The following is a 27,312-nucleotide window of genomic DNA, read 5'->3' as shown; positions in this document are numbered from 1 at the left end:
AATTTTGTAAGAATGTTTTGTTCGACTAGAATAGTCTCAGAAAACTCTTTTACATAATCCACCTTGTAAGGAAGATTGCTTCCTGAAAAATAGAGAATAAGGAACGAAAGTGTCAAGAAATATAGGTTGGACACCAAGTTGCTACAAGACTTTAGGTGGATCACCATTGCTGCAATTTCCCTCCATTTTTAATGAAACTATTTAGGGAAAATTGCAGCCGATGTATCAAACTTTTCGTTTATTAGCAGACTTTGTCCAAACCTTTCATTTGTGCCACCGGGAGCACCAAACCTTTCAAAAATCTGCACCCGGAGTCCAAATGGATGGAAACCGTCCATTTGACCATTAGTTGACCAAGAAAAGTAAATTTTCACATATTTTGACCAAATTGGAATGAGTGAAATGGTAACTTAATAATTATCATTTTAAATAAATTGAACAATAAAAAATTCAAGAAAAAATAAAAAAATTAAGAAAAGAAATTAAAAAAGGGTTGTCTTCTTCAACCTCCCCACCCCACCCCACCATCTTTGTCTCTAAACTAGCCACCACGCCACCCCACCACATCCCACCCCACCATCTTTGTCTCTAAACTAGCCACCACCCCACCCCACCATCTTTGTATTTCTTTCTTGGGATGACTTTAAAAAAAAAAAAAAAACAGATTCGGAGAGTTCCAGAATTTATCGAATATAATTTTCTCCAAAATGGGTTCTCAATTATCATCTTTTTGACAAGAAACAAAAAATAGCCCCATAATCTACCGCTTAATTTGCCTTTCCTCCCTCTTCAACCTTCTCTGTGTGAAAATTCAGTTCATGTCATGCCTCAATTCCTAACCTTGTGGGTCCAAATGCTTCTTAATGGTACCACCGTTCTTGCACTTGTGTCGTATTGAATACGACAAGTGCATTTTTTGGTATTATTATTGGATGATGAGTCGAATTCCACTTTGGTAAGCTGCGGATTGGTTAGGGTCATTGCGGGGTTGTAAAATCCATGGGCGGTCAGTGGCATGAACTCGAATAATCTGGTCGGTTTTGGAAAAATTTGTTCAATTTTGTAATGGATTTTTGGTAATGGGTGTGAGAAGGAGTTGTTGCCGGCAGTGGTATGCGATTGGTCTCTTGGCAGTGGTGGTGACAGGTGATAGTGGTGGTTGGTTTAGGGACAAAATGGTGGGGGTGGGGGTGGGAAGGTTGAAGAAGACAACCCTTTTTTAATTTTTTTTCTTGATTTTTTGATTTTTTTGTTCAATTTATTTAATATGGTAATTATCAAGTTACCATTTTACCCATTTCAATTTGGTCAAAATAAGTTAAAATTTACTTTTCCATCCATTTGGACTTTGGATGCGGATTTTTGAAAGATTTGGTACCTTCAATGGTACAAATAAAAAATTTGGATAAAATCTGCTAATAAATGAAAGATTTAATACCTCGACTGCAATTTTCCCAACTATTTATGCGTAAAAACTAGGAACGCAATTTTTTGTCGTCACAGAGACTGATGAGTCAGCCCTATTCTCTCACTTGGGACATGACACAATAATTAGGCAAAAAAGGGTAGTTTGCTTATTGGAGAAGCTACACGGCATCGTTTTTTAAATTTCTTCACTTTTTCTTTTTCACTTTTTCCCATAGAACTGTTAAGAGGAAAAGAAAAGAAAAAGCATGGTCAAATTGATTGGTACGAGTCGCTTTCTTTAAGTCCCGTTTGATATTCATTTTTTTCAAAATGTATTTTTCTTTTTCTTTATTTCAAATACACATTCTTTATTAAAATAACATTACACGTAAATAAAAAAAAATTTCTTATTTTTTAACCACACATTTCACATCAATTTATTATTAAAAAATACATTTTTACATACAAATGACTATCAAGCACTAATATTTTGGAATTGACAGTGTGTTATTGTACACATTGATTAATATATACATCTTGTGCAAGTGAACTTTTGTCTTTTTGTTTCTTGTTTTTTAATTTCTCAGTAAAATTAAACCCAAATAATATTCAAGAACTTGTTATCGGACAGGATATAATCAACAAGATAGAGGCTCTACAGCAACAGAAGCCATGTTCGTATGAATTATACAGTGTTTTAAAAAGCGCGACGTCTAGGTGTGAGGCACGAACAAAACGTTTTGTCTTGACAGTAAATGCAAATTAAGCTGTCAACTATTAAGTTGATTGTCTAGGCTCTTTATTAATTTTTTTTCTTTTTTAAAAATCTTTTATTTGACTTTAGTTTATTAACTTTTTTATTTTTATTTTTTTCAAAGGCTTTAAAATTCTATAAAGTAGTTTATATGTACAAAAAAATAAAAAATAAAAGTTATCCGATAAAGATTTAAATTACAGTGCTATTTGTATTACGTAATTATTATTTTAAGACTTAGAGCCTGTTTGTCTTCTATTAATAAAGAAATTATAGAATTTAATATTTTTTGGAAAATATGTGATTAAAATTTAAAAAAACTTTATTGGTCTGTGTGTAAAATATTTTATTGTGTAAATGTGTAGTGGAGAATGTTACTGTAGCAAACAATTTAATTTGTTAAATGATGACAAACATGGACTTATTATTCTGTTGGAAATTTCTAAAGCATGTAAGTAGTTCATGTAAATTTATTAAGTAGAACTTGTCTAATTAAGAGTTGAAACTATGAAAAATAGTTTAACTTTTATATTTTGAAAACTTGAACATTCTATAAATGATTAATTGTAGGAATTATTAAGTAAATATAGTATTTTATAATTTTAGATGATTGATATGTATTATTTTAATTATTACATAATAATTACTTTTTAAAATAATAATAAAAATAAGTATTTCTTTTAAAAATGTTTAGGCCTTGTCTAGACTCGTAAAGATTAAAACTTGACTTCCAAATTTTGTCACATTTTACGCTTTTTAAAACACTGATCACGTAGGTCAGTTACAAGAACGACAGAAAAGTTAATAGTACCGTACGAAAATGTGATAGTTAATGTGGATTTCCACTACATAAAATTAATTGTGTGAATTTTAAAAGCAATAATATAATGTCAATTGTAATGAGGATTTTGTCGAGCGGCCACCAGAAGTAGGGGAATAAATAATTGATTTGTCATGGGCTCATAATAATGCAACACGTATGCAATCAAATAGTCTGAATAATAAAATAGTTCTGGGCATTTCAATGTCTTGCAATCTTTAGAAAAGTCAGTTGTTCATTATATGGTTTGATTTTATTAATATTTTTTAATTTCTAAATATTTGTTGATAGTGTTACGTAACTTATTTACGTAGAAATAACTTTGGACAATTTGAATATTAATGATCCGTACACGTAGGGTAAATACTAGGTTCAAAGGATTATTGTAATTGAACTACAACTCACCAAAGACCAATCGAGACCCCCATTATTTCGTAAAAAGAGCCTGCCTGATGAGAACGAGACAAATAAGCACCAAGACTCGATATAACACCCCCAACAATATAGGTCATTGAAACTCGGGAGACTTCTTATGGGAACATCATCATCACTCGAAGCATTCCTTGTGACATTAGCACCGCTCAAGTCAACTAAGGTGGTGACGTGACAATTTAGGGTGCAAGTCGAAGCCTTGTTTGATGAGGATTAAAATTAGATTTTTAATATATTTTCCATCAACAGATCTTAACATCACGAAATTCTTTATCAGGTACATCCTGATCCGCATGAAAACATAATGATTTGAAAACTATATTAAATTGAGACTCAATGAAATGGACATATATTGGAAGATGCAACCACCTACACCAGCTTAGGAAGGCCATGTTAAAAAACAAATCTTATTTCTTTCTTCTAGTGCCTTCTTTCGTTCATTCATAGTGTCTATCATCTCGAGGCATCAAATGAACAGCTAGAAACTCTAATACATAATTTCTAATAGCTTTAGCAAGTACAAGGCAAAACATTAACGCCAAAATTATGGGGCAAATTTCCAATTAATGTATGTATGTTTTGCTTTAACGATTAACATGCATCAATGCATGAACCAACCTAATCGAAATGACATTCTTATGTCTATATTTGCACAAAGGCATGCTTCCAATGCACAAAACAAACTAAATGTAAATGACACTCTCATGAACTTTAGACACACCTTTAAAAGCAATGTTCAACACCCATTCCGAACAATGAAGAGTTTTAAGAAATTAGTGCAGCATACAACACGAGTAAAATTTACAACCATTGCTGCAAATAAGAAAACAAACCATTATAAACAAGAGGCCATTAAGCTAAACAATAATACTACGCCAAATATAATTTAATGAAAATGATTAAAAAGTATGTTTGTCGAAAATCAGGTTAATACTTCAAAATGTATTGTGCTGCTATGTATGATCCTGAAGTTTGGCTCTCATCTTCCCACTTGCTCTTGGAAATCTCCCTAGAATCGCCAATGATTACCTTTTTCCTCGGCTTCCCATAGTATGTTCCCGATCCTTCCTCAATGACATACACAGTAACCATGCCTTCGATAACTTTCCCAAAAAAAAACATGCCGTCCATCCAACTTGTCTAATTACCATAGTACCCATGAAGAATTTCTCAACACGAACCCATCGGCTTCCCAAACAAAGCCGAGTGCTTGACAACCCATGTAAATTTTCTTCTTTAATTCTTTTTTTATTTTTTGTCGTGCATTATTGTATTAACATTGTTGACGCCAGAATATGTTGCCAATAGATGCCAAACCCACCCACGCACACGTATGCGAAAGTCCAACACGCTAAGACAAGTGAACAGTCTAAAACGGACAATCAAGGGTGTGAGAGTAGCTCAACGGCGCGGGACGAGAGCGTTCGAAATTTGGCGAGATGTTCATAGACCGATTGTACCATAATTACCAATCGATGTTTGTAAATGTGTATGTAAAAATGTGTAAACTCGTATCATGTTGCAAGATAATAAAAGAGAGTTAAGTAAAGTGTTGTTCCTTGTATTGATTCTTGCATTAGCCTTTGTATGGGGTACGTGGGGGAGTATTTATAGTGTCACAAGTTAGATTGTGACCCTTGGTTCGGGGTACACGTGGCCTCATCCGGACAATTAACATGTCAAATTGTAGGTATCAGCCGCACCTAGTCTGCTATACATTTATTGATTGACAGAGACGCCTATACTAGTGACAAGACTTAACATTTACACTCATGACAAACGTCCTATCAATCATGCAAGTAAAATCTTTGTGCAGAGGATCTCTTGGGAGAAGTGTCTATGGAAGATGCTGCTTTGTGATTCGGAGGTTGCTACCTCGGCTACAGAGCTTTGGCCAACAGGATCTTGTCCACTTTCAAAAGGCCTCGACATATGGGGCTTCAAATGCTCCTCAAGAGGCAATGATAGATGGGCCTCGGTATGTATGGGCTTAGACTTCTATGGACCGGCCTCAAAAATGCAAATCACCTCGACTTTAGTGCCACATGGTTCGGCATTAGTTGGCTGTGGAACCCGTAGGTTGCCCGAGTGTGCAAACACGTAACAATAGTCTCCCCAAGTCCAAGTATAGTCATTTATGTAATGCGAGGACTTTGAAGTAAAGCCAGTTAGTTAAGTTGAAAGAAATTTTTGTACCCCAAATAATAGTCCACCAAGTCCAAGTGTAGATATTTATATCGTGGTTGGAGTTAGAAATGTGCTGTTGTGAATGAATGATAAAGAAGCCGAGGTGGTTGAGAAACCGAACCTAAATAGGCTTGTGATGGTTGAATTGTGATGAAGAAGCCGAGGTGGTTGAGAAACCGAACCTAAATAGGCTTGTGATGGTTGAATTGTGATGAAGAAGCCGAGGTGATTAAGAAACCGAATTTACAAGGCTTGTGATGGCTGAATTGTGATGAAAAAATCGAGATGGTTGAGAAAATCGAACCCGCGAGGCTTGTTATGGCTAAATTGAGACGAAGAAGCCGAGGTGGTTGAGAAATCGAACCCGCGAGGCTTGCTATGGCTGAATTTGAGGCTCATTGGTAATGATTATTCCTTGACAGTTGCGCCAATGGTTTGATATTTTACGCATATTTTCGAGGAAAGGTGGCTGGACCGTTCAACTTCCAAGGCATCAGCTGCCGTCGAATTAAAGTCGTAATTATGAGCACAGCTGGAGCTTCTAGAAGCAGACGCGTTTGGGGAGATGCGTGGAGGACACGGTTGAATCTCAAGCGTAGGTTTGAAAAATTGTTTGAATTCTACGCCTCGAATTTGGTTTAGAATGAAGGGTTCAGATTCAATGGGCTTTGATTAGACAGTTGGAGTTCGTTCTGGCCCTTTATAAAAGGCGAGAGACCCCCCAATTTTCTGGATTTTCATTCTTTACAATCTGATTTCCTAAAAAACTCCAGTTTTCCGGCGTCTAAACAATCGATCTTTTTATTTTTCGACATTACTCCGCTTGCGTAGTCATTTCCCAGAGGTTTTTTCACAGAAAATCCTTTGCATTGAGTTCATTCTGATATAGAGTCCACCTTGAATAGGGAATTAGTAACAATTGCGTCATTCAGCGAGGGGGCAAGTCACAGAGGGGACCCCAAGGTCGAGCAATAAACTATGACCGAGGGCCAGTAAATTACAGTGAGGAGTGGGGAGCATCCAGAGTGCTTTCAAATATGACTTTGAAGAGGCTGGTGGAAATCAGGGAGAGGTACTATGTACCTCATTATGTGGAAATGTTGGTACCTGAGGCTTATGAGCGCACCTGCTATCCAAGGCCCGGGTGTGTGGCAGTGAGTGAATACCTGTTTAAGGCAAGTATGCGTCTTCCTCTGCACCCCTTCTTTGGGGCGGTGCTGAGGAACTTTATGTTGTCGCCGACCCAGGTTTTGCCAAATGGGTGGAGACAGTTGGTTAGCTCGTACTTCCTGTGGAAGGAAGTATCACTTGGGGAGGACATGCCTCTCCACGTCTTCATGACCCTGTTCCAGCCTAGGGTGATAGGTAAGGAGTCAACGGGATGGTATTACTTAACTCCTTGGGAGGCTCACGCACCATTTGTGGTAGGGCTGCCTTCTTCCATCAAGGGGTAGAAAGAATCGTGGTTCTGGGTGAGGGGCAAGTGGTAGGTAGTGGAGGGGGACACAGCCTTGGCTTGCACAGCACCAACCCAGTACTACGAAGCTCGTGAGTCTCCTAGGCTAAGTAGTCTATGTTCTGTATTCCAAATTTTATTTTTCTAACTGTTGAGGCTTGTTGTGTAGATAGCAGTACGAGGTTCGAGTTGAGCAAGGAGGAGTTTAAAGTGATAGAGGACATTTACAAAAGACATCTTAAACTTCGGCACTTTGACCACCTCATCGACCGAAGCCGCTACTTCATTGATTTTGAATTGATGGCCTCTAAAGGTAAGAGGCTTGTATACTTGTGCATTTCTTACTTTTTGTTCTGATGCTGATGCACTGACTTGGTTTGCAGACAAGTTCAAGAAGAGGGATCACCCAGCCCCGGACATGGCCTCTATCCTTAGGGCCACATCCAACGTGTCGAAGAGGCCCCTGAAGCGAGGGTCAAGTGGTGCAAAGGAGGTTTGGGGGAGGGTTGAGCGACTCTCCAAGGAAAGCAGTTCCAGTGCTGCTGAGGAGGGTGCCCTTCAGAGATCGGAGAAGACCAAGGAGCCTCGGGAAAAGGAGAAGGTCTTCAAGGAGCCGAATAAGAGGAAGCTGGTGCACGTCACCAGCTCATCTGGGAAGTTCGGGACCTCTGTGTCCCACGACGGGAAAGAAACCCCTCAGCCAAAGCTCCTGGAAGCCGCTTCCAAAGCCGTGAAGGTTGAAATGGTGCGGCGTGCCGAGGCTGAGGATGCTGCGGCGAGGAGGGCTGTTGAGAAGGCAAATGATGAAGTTGCCAAGCAAAAGCCCACAAGAGTCCAAGGGAAGTCGCCGAACTTCCTTGCTGGGAGGGAGGATGTCCTGGCCCTAACGTTGGAAGAGGCTCTACCAGCCGAGATCCGAAGCTTTAATAAATTTTGGACAGACCGGTGGCAGTTGCACGCCTCTTCCTGCGACGCGGTGGACCTGAGAAGGGCTCTTGTGAGCCAAAGTGTGAGGATATTTGGCCTCGCATTGGAGTACAGGGAGGCCCATACTGATTTCAGACGAGGACCCAATCCTCGAAGAAGAAGGTGTCCTCTCTCACAGAGGAGCTGAAGAAGGCCAGGGCCGAGGCAGAGAAAGCGAGGGCCCAAAAAATAGAAGATGCGGCTAAGTTGGAGTCTGCTTTGTCCCAGATCGAGGCCTTGAAGAAAAAGGTTTATGAGTCCCAATGCGAGGTGGCTTCCCTTACCAAGAAAGTGGAAGTCTCCAATGACCACCAAAAGGTAACTGCTGAGGCCTTGGAGAAAGCCAATCTGCACCTAGCCGAGGCCCAAGATGCATACAAATTCTTGGAGGGCCAAATAAAATTGTATGTGGACGAAATGGCTAAGGTAAGGGAGTAGGCCAATGTGGCGAGAGAGGAGGCAGTCAAAGATTACATTGCTAACTTCCACAACACTAAGGAGTACAAGAGCTTCATCGTCTACCGGAGGAATTATGCCTACGCTGAAATGATGGAGAGGGAAGAGGAACTTTTCCCAAATCAAGACCTATCACAGCTGAGGTAGGAGTTTGTGGATGAAGTGCCTCAAACTCCAGCTAATGAAGCGGTTGGGGATTAGGCAAAAGAGAGTTCTGATCCTCAAGCTACGGAGGATCCTGTTATCGAGGCACCTCCGCTATCATCTGAGGCTTAGGATAGTTTATTTTTCAATTAATTTTGATATACTGGCCTCAGGCCCTCCTTTTGTAACATTGAAAATCAATATAATCTTTTTCATTCAATGTTGTTCTTCCAAGTGCATTGGCCTCGTTAAGTAATCACACTTAAGATTGATTGACGAATTTAATAACCTTGACTTGATATCCCAACTCCAATCACTTAAGTAGATTGTACTCAAGCCACACGAACCATGAATGATATTGGACTTAAGCAAGTAAATTATACTTAAGCTTAATAACTGTGACCTGAATAGACCTTAATATTGGACCGTCTTCCAGTTGAACTAAGAACATTGCTATGTCTGATTGAGTTGCCTAAAGCCCATAGTGGTTGGGCCTTGTGAACCTGGAAAAAGAAGTTCGATCCTCGTTGAGGCTTCTTCCCGTGACTCAACCCTGCCAAAAAGAGGCAAATGGCGTGCGCCTCATGTTCAAGTGAGGTTGCCCATAGACGGGATGCTGTCATCTCCTCTGAGGTGACGACGCTTCTCACCATGGTGGATGGTTCATCCATATTGAGGCCGCTCCCAGTGGCGTTCAGCCTCGCCAAAGGGAGGCAAGTGACGTGAGCCTCGAAGTTCAAGCGAGGTGGTCCAGAGATGGGGCGTTGACCTCTCCTCCGAGGTGACGACGCTTCCCAACATGGTGGATGGTTCATCCATGTTGAGGCTTCTTCCAGTAGCGTTCAGCCTCGCCAAAGGGAGGCAAGTGACGTGAGCTTCGGAGTTCAAGCGAAGTGGCCCAGAGATGAGGCGCTGACCTCTCCTTTGAGGTGACGACGCTTCCCAACATGGTGGATGGTTCATCCATGTTGAGGATTCTCCCTGTGGCGTTTAGCCTCGCCAAAGGGAAGCAAGTGACGTGAGCTTCGGAGTTTAAGCAATGTGGCTCAGAGATGGGGCGCTGACCTCTCCTCCGATGTGACGACGCTTCCCAACATGGTGGATGTTCATCCATATTGAGGCTTCTCCCTGTAGCGTTCAACCTCGTCAAAGGAAGGCAAGTGACGTGAGCCTCGGAGTTCAAGCGAAGTGGCCCAGACATGGGGCGCTGACATCTTCTTCTAGGTGACGACGCTTCCCAACATGGTGGATGGTTCATCCATGTTGAGACTTCTCCCTGTGGCATTCAGCCTCGCCAAAGGGAGGCAAGTGACATGAGCCTCGGAGTTCAAGCGAGGTGGCCCAGAGATGGGGCGCTGACCCTCTCCTCCGAGGTGACGACGCTTCCCAACATGGTGGATGGTTCATCAATGTTGAGGCTTCTCCTTGTGGCATTCAGCCTTGCCAAAGGGAGGCAAGTGGCGTGCGCCTCGAAATTCAAGTGAGGTGGCCCAGAGATGGGATGCTGACCTCTCTTCCGAGGTGACAATGCTTCCCAACATGGTGGATGGTTCATCCATGTTGAGGCTTCTCCCAATGGCGTTCAGCCTCGCCAAAGGGAGGCAAGTAACGTGAGCCTCGGAGTTCAAGCGAGGTAGCCTAGAGATGGGGGCGCTGACCTCTCATCCAAGGTGACGACGTAGTGCAAGATGAGTTCAATCATGGATAATTTTATTGAATCATGGAAATGTTACATGAGTTGGGAAAGATCGTCTAGCGAGGTAGTACATTCATTGATAATAGATTCGAAGATGCTCAATGTTCTATGGATGGGGTTGTGTCTTGCCGTCCATGTCCTTGATCCGGTATGTCCCAGGTTGGATCTCCCCTTTGATTTTATACGGGCCTTCCCAATTCGGACCCAAGGTACCGGTGCCTGGTTCCTTGGAGGAGAGGAAGACTCTCCTAAGGACCAGGTCGTTGATTCAAAATGATCTCTTATTCACTCTTGAGTTGAAGTATTTCGTCATCTTTCTTTGATATGTGGTGAGCGCCAGCTAGGCGTCATCTCTTCTTTCTTCAATGAAGTCGAGGTCGAACCTCCGGAGCTCGTCGTTTGTTATTTCATTGAAGTGCAGACGTCGGGGAGATGGAAGTCCGACCTCAACAGGGCTCATTGCTTTAGTTCTGTATGCTATGAGGAAAGGTGTTTCCCCTGTGGGGGTCCTCGTTGTGGTTCGGATTGCCCAAAGCACTTGCGGTAGCTCATTTACCCAGGCCCCTTTTGACACATCAAGCTTCCTTTTGAAGACATGTTTGATGGTTTTGTTCACAGCCTCAACTTGGCCATTTGCTTGTGCGTGGTAAGGTGTGGAAAAGTACTTCTTGATGCCAAGTTCTTCACATAAACTTCTGACCTTCTTGTTGTCGAACTGTTTACCATTGTCTGAGACGATTGAATAGAGAATCTCGAATCGGCATATAATATTTTTCCACAAGAACTTGGAGGTGTTTGCCTCTATGATTTTTGCCAATGGTTCAGCCTCAACCCACTTCGTGAAGTAATCAATAGCTACAATTGCGAAGCTCGCGCCTCCTCTTCCTTTCGGTAGAGGGCTTATAAGGTCCACACCCTACTTCGAGAAAGGCCAGGGGCTGAAAACCGCAGTCAAATCTTGCGATGGTTGTCTTTGAATAGGAGAGAATCGTTGGCATTTGTCACATTTTCGTACAAACTGGAGGGCGTCCTTTTTCAAGGTAGGCAAATAGTATCAGTATTTTTTACGCCAAAGATAGACCTCTAGAGTGTTTACCGCACACTCCCTCGTGGACTTCCCTTAAGATGTAGGTAGCCTCTTCTCCTCCCACGCATTGAAGGAGTGGAGAGGAGAAGCTCCTCTTGTAGAGTATATCATCGATGAAGAGGAAATGAGCTAACTTCCTCTTTAGCTTGTAAGCTTCCTGCTTATTAGCGGGAAGTACCTGGCCCTTTAGGTAAGCCACGATGGGCTGCATCCAGGTAGGAGTCCCGGCAACTCACATCACATTGGGGGCCTCGATTGATGGTACGAAGAGGTGCACTTTTGAGACTATTGTAAGTAATTTAGAGTCCTTACTACTTGCAAGTTTGGAGAGTGCGTCCGCATGTGCATTTTCCACACGAGGGATCTGGATCAACTCAAACTTTTCAAATGATGGGATGAGGTTCATCACCATTTTCAAGTATGAGGCTATGGTTTTGTCTCTGGCCGAGAAGTTGCCGTGTACGTAGCTAACGACTAGCTAGGAGTCGCTACTGATAAGTAACCTCTTCACTTGCATTTCTCTGGCTAACTTGAGGCCCGCAAGAAGTGCCTCATACTCTGCCACATTATTGGCGACCTTGAACCCGAACCTCACAGTTGAGTTCAACTTGTGACCTTCTGAGCTGATGAGGACAACTTCGGCACCCGAACCGGTGTCCCTAGCCGATCCATCCACGAACAAGTTCCACGTAGGGGGTTCGGCATTTTCCATGATTTCATCCACCTCGGGTAAATTGGCAAATTCTGCCATAAAATCAGCCAAGGCTTGGCACTTGATGGCCACCTTAGCCTTGAACACGAGGTCAAATTCACTTAGCTCCACTACCCATTTCAGTAATCTTCCTAAGCCATCGGGCTTTTGAAGTACCTGCCTCAGGGGAAAGTTTGTTAGCACATGTATGGTGTGGGCTTGGAAATAGGGCCTCAATTTCCTGGAAGCCGTGATCAAAGCCAAAGCGAGCTTCTCCATATCGAGGTAACGGGTTTTCGGTGATAGTAGTGCTTTACTTGTATAGTATACGGGAAGTTAGGTCGTTCATTCTTCTCGGATTAGAACTGCATTGATGGCCTCATTGGAGACGGCCAAATACAGCTGAAGAATCTCGTCGGGCTTCGATTTGGAGAGGAAGGGGGGACTGCCCTAGGTGCCTTTTCAAGCGCTAGAAGGCCTCTTCACATTCCTCGGTCCATTGGAGCTTCTTCCCAGCTTTCAACACTTTAAAAAATGAGAGGCATTTGTCTGTAGCTTTGGAGACGAAGCGACTAAGTGCGGCCACTCGCCCAGTCAAGCTTTGTACCTCTTTTGGCTTTTGGGGGAGGGACCTCATCTTGCATGGGGCCTCAATTTTCTGAGAGTTGGCTTCAATTCCACGTTGGTTAACCATGTATCCTAAGAATTTTCCGGAGGCAATCCCGAAAGCGCATTTGAGGGGGTTGAGCCTCATCCTATACATTCTCAAAATTTGGAAGGTGGTGTTGAGGTGCGTCACGTGGTCCCCAGCTTCCATACTTTTCACAAGCATGTCGTCTACATAGATCTCCATTGTCTTGTCGATGAGGTCCACAAACATTTTATTGATAAGCCTTTGGTATGTGGCCCCGACGTTTTTCAACCCGAAGGGCATCATCTTATAGCAGTAAAGATCTCTATCTATGATAAAAGAGGTGTGTTCCTCATCGGTCGGGTGCATGAGAATTTGGTTGTAGCCGAAGTATGCGTCCATGAAACTCAACAACTCGTGCCCAGCCGTGGAATCTACCAGTTGGTCAATCCTTGGGAGTGGAAAGCTGTCCTTCATGCAAGCTTTTTGAGGTTAGTGAAATCAATGCATATCCTCCACTTTCCGTTGTATTTCTTCACTAAAATTGGGTTGGAGACCCACCTCGGATAGGTGCCCTCCCTAATGAAGCCATTTTGGATGAGCTTCTGAACTTCTTTCTTCAGGGTCTCGTACCTCTCAGGGTTAATGGCTCTTCTCTTTTATCTGTGAGGGACAACCTTAGGATCAATTTTCAAGTAGTGGCAACTGACCTTGGAGTCTATGCCTACCATGTCCTCATGCTTCCAAGCAAAGACATCTAGGTTCCTACTTAAGAAATCCTTGATCTTTTCTTTTAAATTGTTGGACAAGCCTTTTCCCACTTTCAACAATTTGGATGGGTCTCGGGAGTTCACCGAGAAGCTTTCAAGTTCCTCAACTGGGGATGCTTGAGGTTCGTATTCAATTATGCGTGGGTCAATCTCATCGATAATCGATATTTCCGGCATGGGTGGTGCGTCGATCATTTCCACATCTTCTGGTTCGAAGGGAGCATCACCTGAGACATTAGCCATGACTATGTCGACAATAATCACGTGGACGTCCCAGGGCTTTACATTTTTGATGGAGCTTAGATAGCACTCTCTCGAGCCTCTTTGGTCACCTCTCACCGTTGCCACCCCATTTTCCGTCGGGAATTTCATGCATTTGTGGTGGATGGAGGTGACGGCTCCCAATTCCTATAGAGCTGGCCTATCCATTACTCTGCGGTAGGCCGATCGATTGTCAACAACGAGGAACTCCAAAAAGTTTGGGGACACTGCCCCATCTCCACTACAAGGGTGATCTTTCCTCTCAGAATGATACTATCTCCGGTGAATCCGTACAAGGGATTAGTGGTGGGCGTCAACTCATGGTCCAGTATCATCTTGTCGAAGGTAAACCCGAATAGGATGTTGACAAAGCTACCGTTGTCAACTAGCATTCACTTGAGCCCATTCCGGGCTAGACCACTCTCACCACAAGTGCATCGCAGTGGGGGTAGTGAACCCTTTCAACGTCCTCCTGGGTGAAGACAATAGGTGGAACTTGATCACTCCGGGAGCTGTGGCCCACAATATAGCTGGTAAGCAGAGGGCGCTTGGCCTCACGGGCATAATTCCTTTTAGCGTTCTGCGTTTCGCCACCTACATATGGGCCTCCAAAAATGGTATCCACCTCGTGGATAGGGGCCTCATCCTAAGTTTGCCGACTTCTTCAGTGTCTGCGCGCTTCCCTGGGCCTCTCTGCATCGTGCTCCCTTCGTCGCGGGGAAACATCCCTTTGACAGGGAGCGGCCTCTTCATGCCCAGATCGGTTGTCATACCTAGGTAGGGGCCTGTTCGCCCGAGGCAATTCATTTCCATCCCTGGAGGGTCCTGCCGGGTACGATGAGCATAGTCTCGACAATTTACTATGTCGTGGCCATAGGACCGGTGGTATATACAGTATCCGGGGGGTTCGAATTTGACCTATTTCTAGGTCCCGAACCCCGGCCTCGGCATTTCCCCCTGCGGGATCCTGGCGGAGTTCCCATCTACTGGGTGTCGGTGATTGAGTTGATATATTCATATACCAAGGTCGAGACTGCGTTCAGAGTGGTGTGGCAAGTGCTTGCCCAGAACTCTCATTGTTGACTTGGTTCATTTGGTAATCCATCAAGTGAGATGTCGGCCCTCTAGCACGCTACCTTTGCGGAGATGGGATGCCTCTACTTGCCATGTTCCTATACTCAATCAATTCTTCATTGATGTCTCCCGTCTCATCATCTCGAGCAGGGCGTCATAGCGGGTGGGGTCTTGATTTTGCACGTCCCTCCGAAACAGGTTGCTCATGTTCAGGTCTCCTCTCAGTGCAGACAACGCCTCACGATCGGTGACTTGCACACAGTACATCATCTCATCAGTAAAGCGTGATAAGAAAATCTTCAGGGATTCCCCATATGTCTGTCTCATGTCTTGGAGACGTTGGATGGGAGCCTCTCTCTCTTTGCTCACAGAGAACCTCTTCAAGAAGGTGGTCTTGAATTCGGGCCAACTTCTTATACTCCCAAGTGGTAACCTACTATACCAAATTTCAGCTACTCCGCTAAGTGTTAAGTGGAAAGCTCTGCATTTCAAAGATAGAGTGGTTCCCCTTAGACTCATGTGAGTTTTGTAAGCGTTCAGGTGTTTTTCAGGGTCGTCTCTTCCGTCATACTTTGGTATCTTGGGCATAACATAGTGATTCGGGACCTGAGCGCTCCTTAGTTTCCTTGAGAATGGCAGGTTCTCATCATCATCATCCAAGTCATAGGTTCTCTGCTACTCATCTGAATCGTTTTCTTTGGCCTCATACCTTGGTGGTTGGTGAGAGGCTCGGGGACAGTTCCTAACCTCCTCTTCCCTCCTTTGGCGCCTATTTCTAGGCGGTGCAGCACGGGGGACATTTTCATGTCTTTCTTCCGACTGCTGAGGTATGGGACGTTGGGGCTGTGGCCTTGTCCAAGGCTCGCGAGGCTGTTGTTGCCTGGGTTTCAGTTTTGCAGGGCTGGTTCTGTCAAATACACTACCTGACCTCCTATGTCTTTGCTCTTGCTCATATGAAGGTGGGAAGTTATCATGGTTCAAAGGAACCTCGGTGAGTCGCCTAGAAGCGTAGTTGGAAGAAACATCAACTTCCACTTCCCTTTCAAATGGACTTCTACCTAGGCTATAGTCTGACGAGGCAACTCTCTGACTTTGAACTTCATCTTCTTGCTGGTAGTGCCCTTGGGGGCGTATGGACGTGGTAGAGTCGGTGCCGAGTTGCTAGGGCAGCCGCTGGAAGGGGCACACCTGCGTTTTCTCTTACCCTTATGGGGGCGTATCTTCGTTTGAACTCTTCTATGTTTGACCTTCAGATTTTTGCTAAGTTGTCGGGCTTCTTCTTGTTCTTTTTCAAGAACAAATCATTTTTCAAGGGGGTGCTTAAATGTTCCTCTTCAATAAGCTTTCACCACAAGGTTGTTCGTGGTTATTGTATGGTTTCCCACAGACGGCGCCAATCTGTTGACACTAGAATATGTTGCCAACAGATACCGGATCCACCCGCGCACACGTAAGCGAAAGTCCAACACACTAAGACACGTGGACGATCTAAAACGGACAGATCAATGGCGTGGGAGTAGCTCAACGACGCGAGACGAGAGCGTTCGGAATATAGCGGGATGTTTGTAGATCGATTGTACCATAATTACCAATCGATGTTTGTAAATGTATATGTAAAAATGTGTAAACCCGTATCATGTTGCAAGATAATAAGAGAGAGTTAAGTAAAGTGCTGTTCCTTGTATTGATTCTTGCATTAGCCTTTGTATGGGGTACGTGGGGGAGTATTTGTAGTGTCACAAGTTAGATCCTAACCCTTGGTTCGGGGTACACGTGGCCTCATCCGGACAATTTACATGTCAAATTGTAGGTATTAGCCGCACTTAGCCTGCTATACATTTATTGATTAGCAGAGCCGCCTCTACTAGTGACAAGACTTAACATTCACAATCATGACAAACGTCCTATCAATCATTCAAGTAAGATCTTTGTGCAGAGGATCTCTTGGGAGAAGTGTCTATGGAAGATGCTGCTTTGTGATTCGGAGGTTGCTACCTCAACTAAAGAGCTTCAGCCAACAGGGCCTCGTCCACCTTCAAAGGGCCTCGACATATGGGGCTTCGGATGCTCTTCAAGAGACAATGATAAATGGGCCTCGGTATGTATGGGCTTAGACTTTTGTGGACCTCAGTTCGTGGGTCTCGAAAATGCAAATCACCTCGACTTTAGTGCCACGTGGTTCGGCATTAGTTGGTTGTGGGCCCCGGTAGGTTGCCCGAGTGTGCAAACACGTAACATTATTGAGAATACTGTAGGACATACTTCCTATACTCTCCTCAAGAAGTAGGTTATAAAGCTCTTAAGTCACTAAAAGGTTGACTACCTCATTAAATTGCACCTAGTACTGAAAAATATACTTTTATGATAGATTGCCAATTCGATTTACTTACGCAAGAGGAATGACACATCCAGCCTGGAGGGGACTACCTAGTATATTAGTCATCAGTTAGGGGTAAAAGAGTAATAGTATGTAGAAGGAGAATTCAAATAAATGTGAAGGATGGTGAGATGTTGGGATCATCTTTTCATTGGGAATTCAGTTAGAGGGGAGAGACTAGGCCTCTCTAATAGTCCTGGAATTTGTTATTTCTTCTAAGTTGAATACAATATATAATTCAGTTTTCATTGATCTTTTTCTTCAATATTTGCTGTAACAGTTTCAGGTTCTCAACAAATTTTGGTATCAGAGCAATGAATTGGGAATATTACAATCACAGATTGTGTTGGAGGATTGGAAGCAAGGGTTGACGAGTTACAGAAGGAATGGAGATGATGAAATCTGAGCTCCCGAGGGGTATAGCGGTGATACTTGAGAAGCTGGATGTTGTAATGAAGAGGTGAGATAGCCAAGAGCATGATAGGAAGGAAAAGAGAGTTTTATCCACTTCAAGGGAACCCATTGCGCGTTCTGATGGGCCACCCAAGGCTCAGAAGTTGGGGGCCACCAGGGAAGGGCGATTATGCCATGAGAAAGGTGGTAGACTGAAGAATCGCAATCACCGATTAGAAATGCCAATATTCGATGGAGAGGACCAGGATGGTTGGGTTTTCCGTGCTGAGTAGCCTGGGGCTAGAGTATTCTCCAAACTGGATTTAAAGTTTGGGTATCATCATATTAGGGTTCAACTAGAGGACATTCCCAAAACCACTTTCTATACCCATGAAGGTCATTATGAGTTTCTGGTCATACTGTTTGGGTTGTCGAATGCACCAACAAGCTTCCAGTACTTTACGAATGAGGTGTTCACGCCTTATTTGCGAAAATTCGTGCTTGTATTTTTTGATGACATCTTGGTCTATAGTCGATCGTAGAAGAACACTTGCAGCACTTGGGTTTAGTTCTGGAAACATTACAAGTTCATCAGCTATACTCCAATAAGAAAAAAGTGTCTGTTCAGTCAATCGAAAATTAAATATTTGGGCCATCTGATTTTTAAAAGGGGGTGGCCGCCGATGGGTCGAAAATTAAAGCAATGGTCAATTGGTCGAAGCCGGGCAATATCAAAGAATTACGGGGGTTCCTAGGCCTTATAGGCTATTATTAGCGCTTCGTGGAAGGGTATGCTAAGTTTGCTTGGCCCTTGACCGAATTACTTAAGAAGGATCATTTTCGTTAGGATGAAGTATCAGAGTCAGCCTTCAAGAATCACAAATCAGCCATGATCACCGTTCTAGTGCTTGCCTTGCCTTACTTCTCGCAAGAATTTGTGGTTGAGACCGATGCTTCTAGTCAGGATTTAAAGGCGGTGCTAATGCAGAACAGCTACCTTATTGCATATTTCAGTAAGGTTCTACCACAAACAGCCAGGCAGAAATCAATTTATGAGGGAGAATTAATGGCCATCATATTCGCTATTCATAAGTGACGTCATTACCCCTGGTTGGCCGATATTTTGTGGTTTGAATATATCAACGAAGCCTGAAGTTTTTATTAGAGCAACGCTTGGTTAGTGAAGATCATCAAAAGTGGTTGACTAAACTGATGGGATGTCAATTTGACATCAAACATCGGCCAGGGCTAGAGAACAAGGCCGCGAATGCTCTTTCAAGAATTTAGCTGACATTGAGTCTATTGGCGATATCTACTGCGAAGGACTTACAGTTAGATGAAATCAAAAAGGAGGTTGAGGCAGGTGACATCTTGGGCAAGCTAGTTACTGACTTACAAACCGGAAGCAACGTTAAAACTGGGTACGCTTTGGATAATGGAGTTTTGCGTTATCATAGGGAGGTAGTTCTGCCCAGTAACATTCCGTTTGTCACTCTCATGTTGCAAGAGTGTCATGACACTAAGGTTGGGGGACACTCGGGCTTCCTCAAGATATACAAGCGGATTGTGCGAGATGTCTTTTGGCATGGGATGAAGAAGGCATTGAAGGATTATGTAGCAAAGTGTGCACTGTTTAAATAAAACAAGTATGAGGCCTTATCCCTGGGAGATTATTATAGCCATTGCCAATTTTCGACCTAGTTTGGGAAGATGTTTCGATGGATTTCAATGAGGGGCTTCCTCGACCAGGAGGAGTTGATACAATCTTTGTCGTTGTGGATCGTCTAAGTAAGTATGAGCATTTCATTGGGTTAAGGCATCCATTCATTACCCCCATCGTGGCTCAGGTATTCATACGTGAGATAGTTCGCCTACATAGCATACCACATTCTTTTGTGTCAGACAGAGATAAGATTTTCATGAGTACTTTCTAGGCTGCCTTGTTCAAAGCACAGAGAACTGTACTCAAATACAACCCCGCCTACCATCCACAAACAGACGGGTAGGCTGAGTCGTAAATCGTTGCTTGGAAACATATTTAGGTGTTTTACTTTGAGTAGGCCGCGAGTTTGGAGCCCCGAATTTTGGTATAATATTTCTTTCCATACCCCTTTCCAGATTGTTTATGGTTGTGATCCCCTTAGATTTTGGCGTTCGAAAGAGGAATAACTTCTAACTCAGCGATGGAACAATTACTATTAGATCGTGATGAGGCCTTGAAAAAACTAAAAGTACAGCTCAGAAGAGAATGAAAGAGGTAGTAGATGGACATCGTCGAGATATTCGATTTGACATAGGCAAATTGGTATATCTCAAACTTCGGCCCTATCGCCAAAAATCTTTGGCTAAACAACTGCATGCAAAGCTTTCCCCACGTTATTATGGCCCGTTCGAGGTGGAATCTAGGGTCGGGCATGTAGCTTACAAACTAAAACTTCTAGTCACTGCAGCTATTCATCCTGTGTTCCACGTATCTCAGTTTTGTAAGGCCGTTGGTGATTTACAGCCAACCTCTCTACTCCCTCCTCAACTATCGGATACTAGAGAGTTCATTTTGGAGCCGAGATAGTGCTAGACATCTGTCCAAACCCCACACACTCAACTTCTAGGCTTGCTTGAGGTTTTAATCAAATGGAAGAATCTACCAGATTTTGAGGTGACATGGGAGCCCTTTGAAACAATAAGAATGCAGTTTCCCAACTTCCACCTTGAGGACAAGGTGGATTTTGGGGCGCAAGATAATGATAGACTACCAATTCAATTTTCTTTTGGAAGGAGACAGAAGAGGAATGACTTGTCCGGTGTGGAGGGGACTGCCTAGTATATTAGTCATCAGTTAGGGGTAAAAGAGTAATAGTATGTAGTAGGAGAATTCCAATAAATGTGAAGGATAGTGGGATGTTGGGATCATCTTTTCACTGGGAATTCAGTTAGAGGGGAGGGACCGGGCCTCTCTAATAGCCCTGAAATCTGTTATTTCTTTTCAGTTAAATACAATATACCATTCAGTTTCCATTGATCTCTCTCTTCAATAGTTGTTGTAGCAGTTTTAGGTTCTTAACATTTTAGTGATGATTAGGTATTACAAAACAGAGGGAATTAAATTTCTGGGATATGTCATCAAATAGAATCAAGAAGTCATGATCGTCTTATTTGCTAGCCAATACAAAGCTTACCAGCTAGACTTGACCGTGGTAATAAAAAGTTGAGAACCATTGGAATCAGGTCCAAAATTCACTATGGATATAACACCTGCATAAAATCACACATAGCTGCCACGCATTTTATGTAACTTGATTTTATACCGCAAACGCACGGTGTCAAGTTTTGTAGTATATTAAAAAATGAAAAGTGTTGAACCCACAGGGATTGATATTCGACTTCCACTGAGTACTATAATTGTGTCCACGTTTAATTTATCTAGACAATTGGGTGTTAAATTGATGTTTAAATACTAAACTAATGTCAATGAATTAAATAATGCAACAAAAATGAGGCAATTTCTAAAGATTAAATCAAAATTACATAATGTCTAGGGAGTCATTTCACTGTATTCTCAACATAATTCTCAATCCCTATAGATATTTCCGTTAATCATTTTTCGAATTCATAGGCAAGAATCCTAAATTAATTATATTTCCCCCTCTCGAGCGTCAAATAGAACCTATCTCTATATTTCAACCCCAATATCTCTATTCCGAGTTAAATTTATAAAGATTATCACGCACTTGATTCTTATTTTACCCTCAAAGAATCGCACTTTCTCTCAAAACCTACAAATCTAGGTTACATTGTTCTTAGATCATGCCTAAATTTCCCTCTCTCGAGCATTAAATTTAGAGCATCAATTCATTCAATTGGTGATCAAGCAACTGAAAGCATTAAGCAAGAACAACACAAATCAATTCTGAAAAATTAAATGAAAATATTATAAAGAAATTGAGTCATGTCTCAAATATGTTACATCAAACCCTAGATTTAATAACTTAGTTCATGATTGAGAAGAAAAACACAATAAAATACAAATTAAATCGCATGGAGAAGAGAAAGATAAGAAAAACTCAGTTTGCAGCTTGATTCCTTCTCCAAATCCAATGATTCTTCTCTCAATTAGTGCATCTCTTTGCCTCCCTTCTTCAGCCGTCCAACCCCCTTTCTTAGGTCTGTAAATATGTATTTATATTCCCCTTAATTTGCATTGCGAGTTGGAGTTGGGTCGGGTTGAAAATATTTGGAAAAATAGCATTTTTCCTTTCTCGGCATGCAACGTGGGCGCTACAAAAGTGGCACCAAGGCGCTGCATTTCTATTTCGTTTCAACGTGTGCAGCGCCTGGCGCTACTTTGTGGCCTGCTTCCTCTGTGCGTGTACAGCGCCTGGGCGTTGCTTTGTGGCGCCTAGGGGCTGAGTTTCTGCTCCCTTTGTGGCGCCTAGGCGCTGTGGTAAGTTTTTTTAGCTGATTTTCTTCCTTCTTTCTTCCATCATCTTTCACGTGCATCTCGATGCTTCTTCTTGTCCATTCACCTCTATGTAAATTTGACTCTTTTCCACCCTTCAAACTCACCATTTCACCAAATTGGTTCACCTATAAAACAACACAAATACCCGCATCAAAACGTTCTAAATTTCTCGAAAACAACCAAATATTTCAAGCTTAAGAGACATTAAATCAATGAGTGAAATTCACTCATCAAACACCCCCCAAATTTAAGATTTTGCTAGTCCTCAAGCAAATACTAAACCAAAGAAAATCATTGACAAACACACAAGCACAATTAAAATCATGCACGATCACTTAAAAATAAATTTCATTAGATGCCTTGCCTTCATGGCTCAAGATTAAAAATATAGCGTCGACTGCAAAAATTACTTCAAAATTATAATGCGTAAGTCAAATTCTCACTTATTCAATGCAAACGGGTGTGTGTGTGGAGAGTTAAGCGCAACGCTGTGCCATAATAAGTTGACCCAATTCCCAACCTTAAAAGTCAAATATTTCCTTGCTTCGCTCGTGGGATTCACACACCCCCAAACTTGTTCTCTTTTCACTTCTCAATGTGGATTCTAAAATTACTTTTCAATACTAATAGCTTACACCGCTCAAGTTTGGTTCAATTTCGCCGATTGCAGTTCAACATATCAACAAATGAGGACTCTCCTTATTTTTTACTGCATCAACTTCTAGGAATCAACCAAATTACCAACCTCTTATCAAAAGCCCAATCCTCTAAAACAAGCATTCGGGGCTTAATCAAGGTATTTGATTTTCACATTTTTTTTTATCACTCTTTGTGTGGACGTCTCTCTCTTAAACTTTTTAAATGACCTCTATAGCGAGCTTTAGACCAATTACCCCCAAATCAGATGACTTTAGGGCACCAGGTTTTAAACCCTTACAGGCTTAATCACTCGAATCATAATGGCTACGAAGAGACGATTCACAATGAGACTATTAAAGTTGTCCTCATTGGGATTTTTTTTTTTTTTGCAATAATTAGTGCAATGCCTCTTATTAAACACCAATTCTCGAAAATCGACATTTAACTTAAGGTTTTCACCCAATTTTCATCCTATCAGTCTCAAACAATCCATACAACATTTAGCACGCACGAAGTCCACATTTCTCTCCAAGTTTCCCTACATCAACTTAATCTACCAAATCGCTTATATTTGGTTTAAGGGTAGTGTGATGTTTAATGGTTGTTTGGGTTTTGCAACTAAATTCTCTAATCTAACCTATAAACGTAAATCAACCCATTCATGCACAACGCCACAATCAACTCACGTGCAAAAATAGTTTCCGTTTCACATGATTAATCAAAAATTTAACCTAAACACATAATTCATCCATAATCCAAGAATCAACGCATGATCTCAATAATATATATCATCGCCGACAGGGATATCTAACTCACACAAGCATGCAAAAATACGAAATAATAATATATATTTTTTGACATGCAAATTAGAAATTAAAAAAAATTTACACACAATTCAAAAAGAAAATTTCACACACAGTTCACACAAAATAAAAAATTTAAACTGGACAAGTTAACCGCACCCTCCAAACTTGAACCAAACATTGTCCCCAATGTTAAGAAAAAGAGAGAGGAAGAGGATGTAACTGAGCGGAGATATCAAGTGTCTCCGTCATTGTCAATGTCACGGTGAGGCGGGTCGGAGTTGCGATCGGGAAGTAGCGGTGGTTGAGGGAAAGTCCTATCCGAGTAGATAGATCCCAAAACTGCATTAAACTCATTTTGGTAACGGAACTGCTCATACATGACATTCTGCAGTGTATTCATTTGCAATTGCATCCCGCGTAACTGGGCAGCGAGGTCATTGCTCGGGTCACTGGATGAGCGGGGTCTACGTGATTGAGCTGGTCTTGTCTTCGCTCCCAAAGGTGTGGTACTGGTGGAGCCCTGCCGGCTCATGAACTTCCAAGCCCAACTCCTAGTGATGGGTGGTTTGGGATGCACCAACTCTATTCCGATGAGAATGTTATAACGCCCCCCTTTCTGCACAATTCATAAATCAAACACGGGTGCCCAAGACCTCCAATCGTTGAACCTTTCAGGGTATGCAAAATGCTATTGTGAATAACCTGACCAACATCTATGGACTTATCACACTGAATAGCATAATTGAGGATTGCACACTCCTTCGTGACTTCACTGAGGTTGCTACTCGGGAGGAATTTGGTTGAGATGAAATGATGCCACGCTTTATGTTCAACAATCATCCCAGTGGCAGGAAAATGTAGCACGTCGTCGCCAGCCCATTTCCAAGTAGTGCCTGGACGAGCTAACACTCGTAATAGTTCACCGGGATCTACTCCTTCTTCACGCAACGTAGAGTAGCCATTGTTATCCACATCCGGAAGATTGTAAAATTGATTGATGGAGGTTCTGTCAAAAGCAATCCATTTGCCCCTCACAAATGCCCAAAAATTTTTATGTTCCTTTGCGTTAGCATTAAACTCCCAAACAAGAGGAATAAGGGCTGGTTGCGGCTGTTGACCAAATAGTTGTCATCCCCTTTCTTGAATCTGTGTAGTCATATATTTGTCAAAACCCCTTTCCTGAATACAATTCTTGTGCACCACCGAAGTGTTGTACCGTGCCGCAGCTGCTTCACTGATAAATTTGGTTCTGTCAAAAGAAGCAGAGGAAGAAGAGGTAGTGTTGCGAGCCCGCTTTGGAGGCATATTGAATTATAAACAAATCTGAGCAAAGTGCAAAAGTCAGCAATTAACTTGAGGTTACTACAACAAGAAAAACTCTCCTAGGAATTTAATCAAACACCTTGGAAGCAAGGCTATTCCATCACACTTTGCATACTATCCTAGCAATAAATTTATCCCATGAGAAATTCAATCACCACAACTCCAAAATCCAAGAATCCAAATATACCCAATCAATAATGAAGTTGAAGTGCAAAAATAAAAATTGAAGGTAAGAGGACTTACAAGTGGAAAGATGGTGATCCCAAAGATTAAGCAAGTGGCCCCTTTACTAATCGAAGAGTATGAAATGGAAGAAAAATGTATTGATTGTGTTTCAAAAGAAAACTTAAATGGGGAAAGAGAAAAGGGGAGCAATTCGTATGGGAGAGGGGGGAAGAAGAAAAAGAAAAAGGAAGGAAAGAAATAAGTCAATTAGGGGAGGAAGGTAGGTTTTTTTATAAAATAAAAAAAAAACAGTGCCTAGGCGCTGTTTTTCTGCTCCGATAGGGGGTCCAACGCCTAGGCACTGAGTTTCTAAAGTTTTTTTTTTTTCTAATACCTTCCATGTAGTCTTTCAATGTGGTCCTTCCCCACTTCCTTTCTTGGTTCGATGTTTCCAATTCGAGCAAGTACCTATAAAAATAAGACGAAAATGAAATTACTTAAATGGGTAAAATAACGAAAATCAAAATAAATGAATTTTATGAAAATTTAAGAATAGAGCTTGGGTTGCCTCCCAAGAAGCGCTTCTTTTACGTCTTTAGCTGGACATGGATGTGGTTTCAAGTTGGTTCATCAAGGGTAATTTCTTCCACATCCCAGTTTTCCTTTCCATAGTAATGTTTGAGGCATTGCCCATTTGCCTGAAAGGTAGACCCATCCTTGCCTACTAATTCCACTACACCATAAGGGAACATCTTACGGATTACAAATGGTCCTGACCACAGGGATTTGAGCTTGCCTGGAAAGAGTTTCAAGCAAGAATTGAATAGGAGAACCGGTTCTCTTGCCTTGAAATCCCTCCTTAGTATTCTCTTGTCATGCCACATCTTTGTCCGTTCTTTATATATCTTTGCATTTTCATATGCATCGTCCCGGAATTCCTCCAATTCATCAAGTTGCAACAAGCGTTGTGGACCGATTAATTTCATATCTAAATTCAATTTCTTCACAGCCCAATAAGCTTGATGCTCCAATTCTACTGGTAGATGACAAGCTTTCCCGAATACCAGACGGTAGGGTGACATTCCAATTGGAGTTTTAAATGTTGTTCGGTATGCCCAAAGAGCGTCATCTAGTTTATGAGACTAGTCCTTCCGATTGGTATTCATTGTCTTTTCCAAAATCTGTTTAATCTCTCTGTTAGACACCTCTGCTTGCCCATTTGACTATGGATGATAACCCAGTGCCAACTTGTGCTTGACATCATACTTAGCTAGAAAAGAATTGAACAGCTTGTTACAGAAATGTGTACCTCTGTCGCTTACGATTGCCCTAGACGTGCCAAACCGAGTGAAGATATTTTTCTGTAAAAATTTCAACACCACCTTTGCATCATTCGTTGGTGTGGCAATGGCTTCAACCCACTTAGACACATAATCTACTGCGAGAAGAATATACTCTTGACCAAAGGAAGGTGGAAACGAACCCATGAAATCAATACCCCACACATCAAATAATTCCACCTCAAGCATACTAGTTAATGGTAGCTCATGATGTCTTCAAATGTTTCCAGTGCGTTGACAGCGGTCACGTCTTCACAAAAGCATAGCAGTCTTTGAACAGATTTGGCCAATAGAAACCAGATTGTAATACGTTTGCGGCAGTACGTGTAGGACCGAAATGACCTCCATAAGGTAAGGAGTGGCAATGTTGCATGATTGATCGCGTTTCTTCCATAGGGACACATTGCCTAATTATTCTATCAGCACACCTTTTGAACAAGATTGGATCATCCCACAGATATGACTTGACATCATGTAGGAATTTCTTCTTTTGATGAAAGGTCAAGTCAGGTGGCAATCTTCCAGACACCAAATAGTTAACAAAATCAGCATACCATGGAATCTTTGTTGATACAGCTAGTAAGATCTCGTCGGGGAACGTTTCTCGAATTTGACTGTCATCCACCATCTTTTCATTCTCCAATCGTGAGAGATGGTCTGCAACGACATTCTTACTGCCTTTCTTATCCCGAATCTCTATATCAAATTCCTATAGTAACAGTATCCATCGAATTAGGTGTGACTTGGCATCCTTCTTTTGAAAGAAATAACGGATTGCAGCATGGTCCATGTAAATTATCACTTTGGTGCCAATGAGGTAAGATCTAAATTTGTCACATGCAAACACTATTGTTAGCATTTCCTTCTCTGTTGTTCTGTAATTTAGTTGAGCTCCATTAAGAGTTTTGTTGGCATAGTGGATTGCCCCGAAAAATCTTATCACGCCTTTGTCCCAAAACTGCCCCTACTGCGTAGTCA

The 27,312-nt window shown here is 42.2% G+C and overlaps 1 protein-coding gene across 1 annotated transcript; it reads right to left on the bottom strand.

Moving 5' to 3' along the window:
• Positions 1–10,658: 10,658 nt before the first annotated feature.
• LOC111374880 lies at positions 10,659–12,375 on the bottom strand. The gene is made up of 3 exons (XM_022997638.1): positions 11,917–12,375; positions 11,422–11,610; positions 10,659–11,234 (listed from the first exon to the last, which is right to left on the bottom strand). Exons 1-3 carry the CDS (start codon positions 12,373–12,375, stop codon positions 10,659–10,661), a joined length of 1,224 nt encoding a protein of 407 aa, XP_022853406.1.
• Positions 12,376–27,312: the final 14,937 nt, after the last annotated feature.

This window comes from Olea europaea, unplaced genomic scaffold (genome assembly GCF_002742605.1).
Source record: "Olea europaea var. sylvestris unplaced genomic scaffold, O_europaea_v1 scaffold1302, whole genome shotgun sequence".
NCBI lineage: Eukaryota > Viridiplantae > Streptophyta > Magnoliopsida > Lamiales > Oleaceae > Olea > Olea europaea.
The sequence above is the reverse complement of the archived record's forward strand: the minus strand, read 5'-3'. Positions and strand labels throughout refer to the sequence as shown.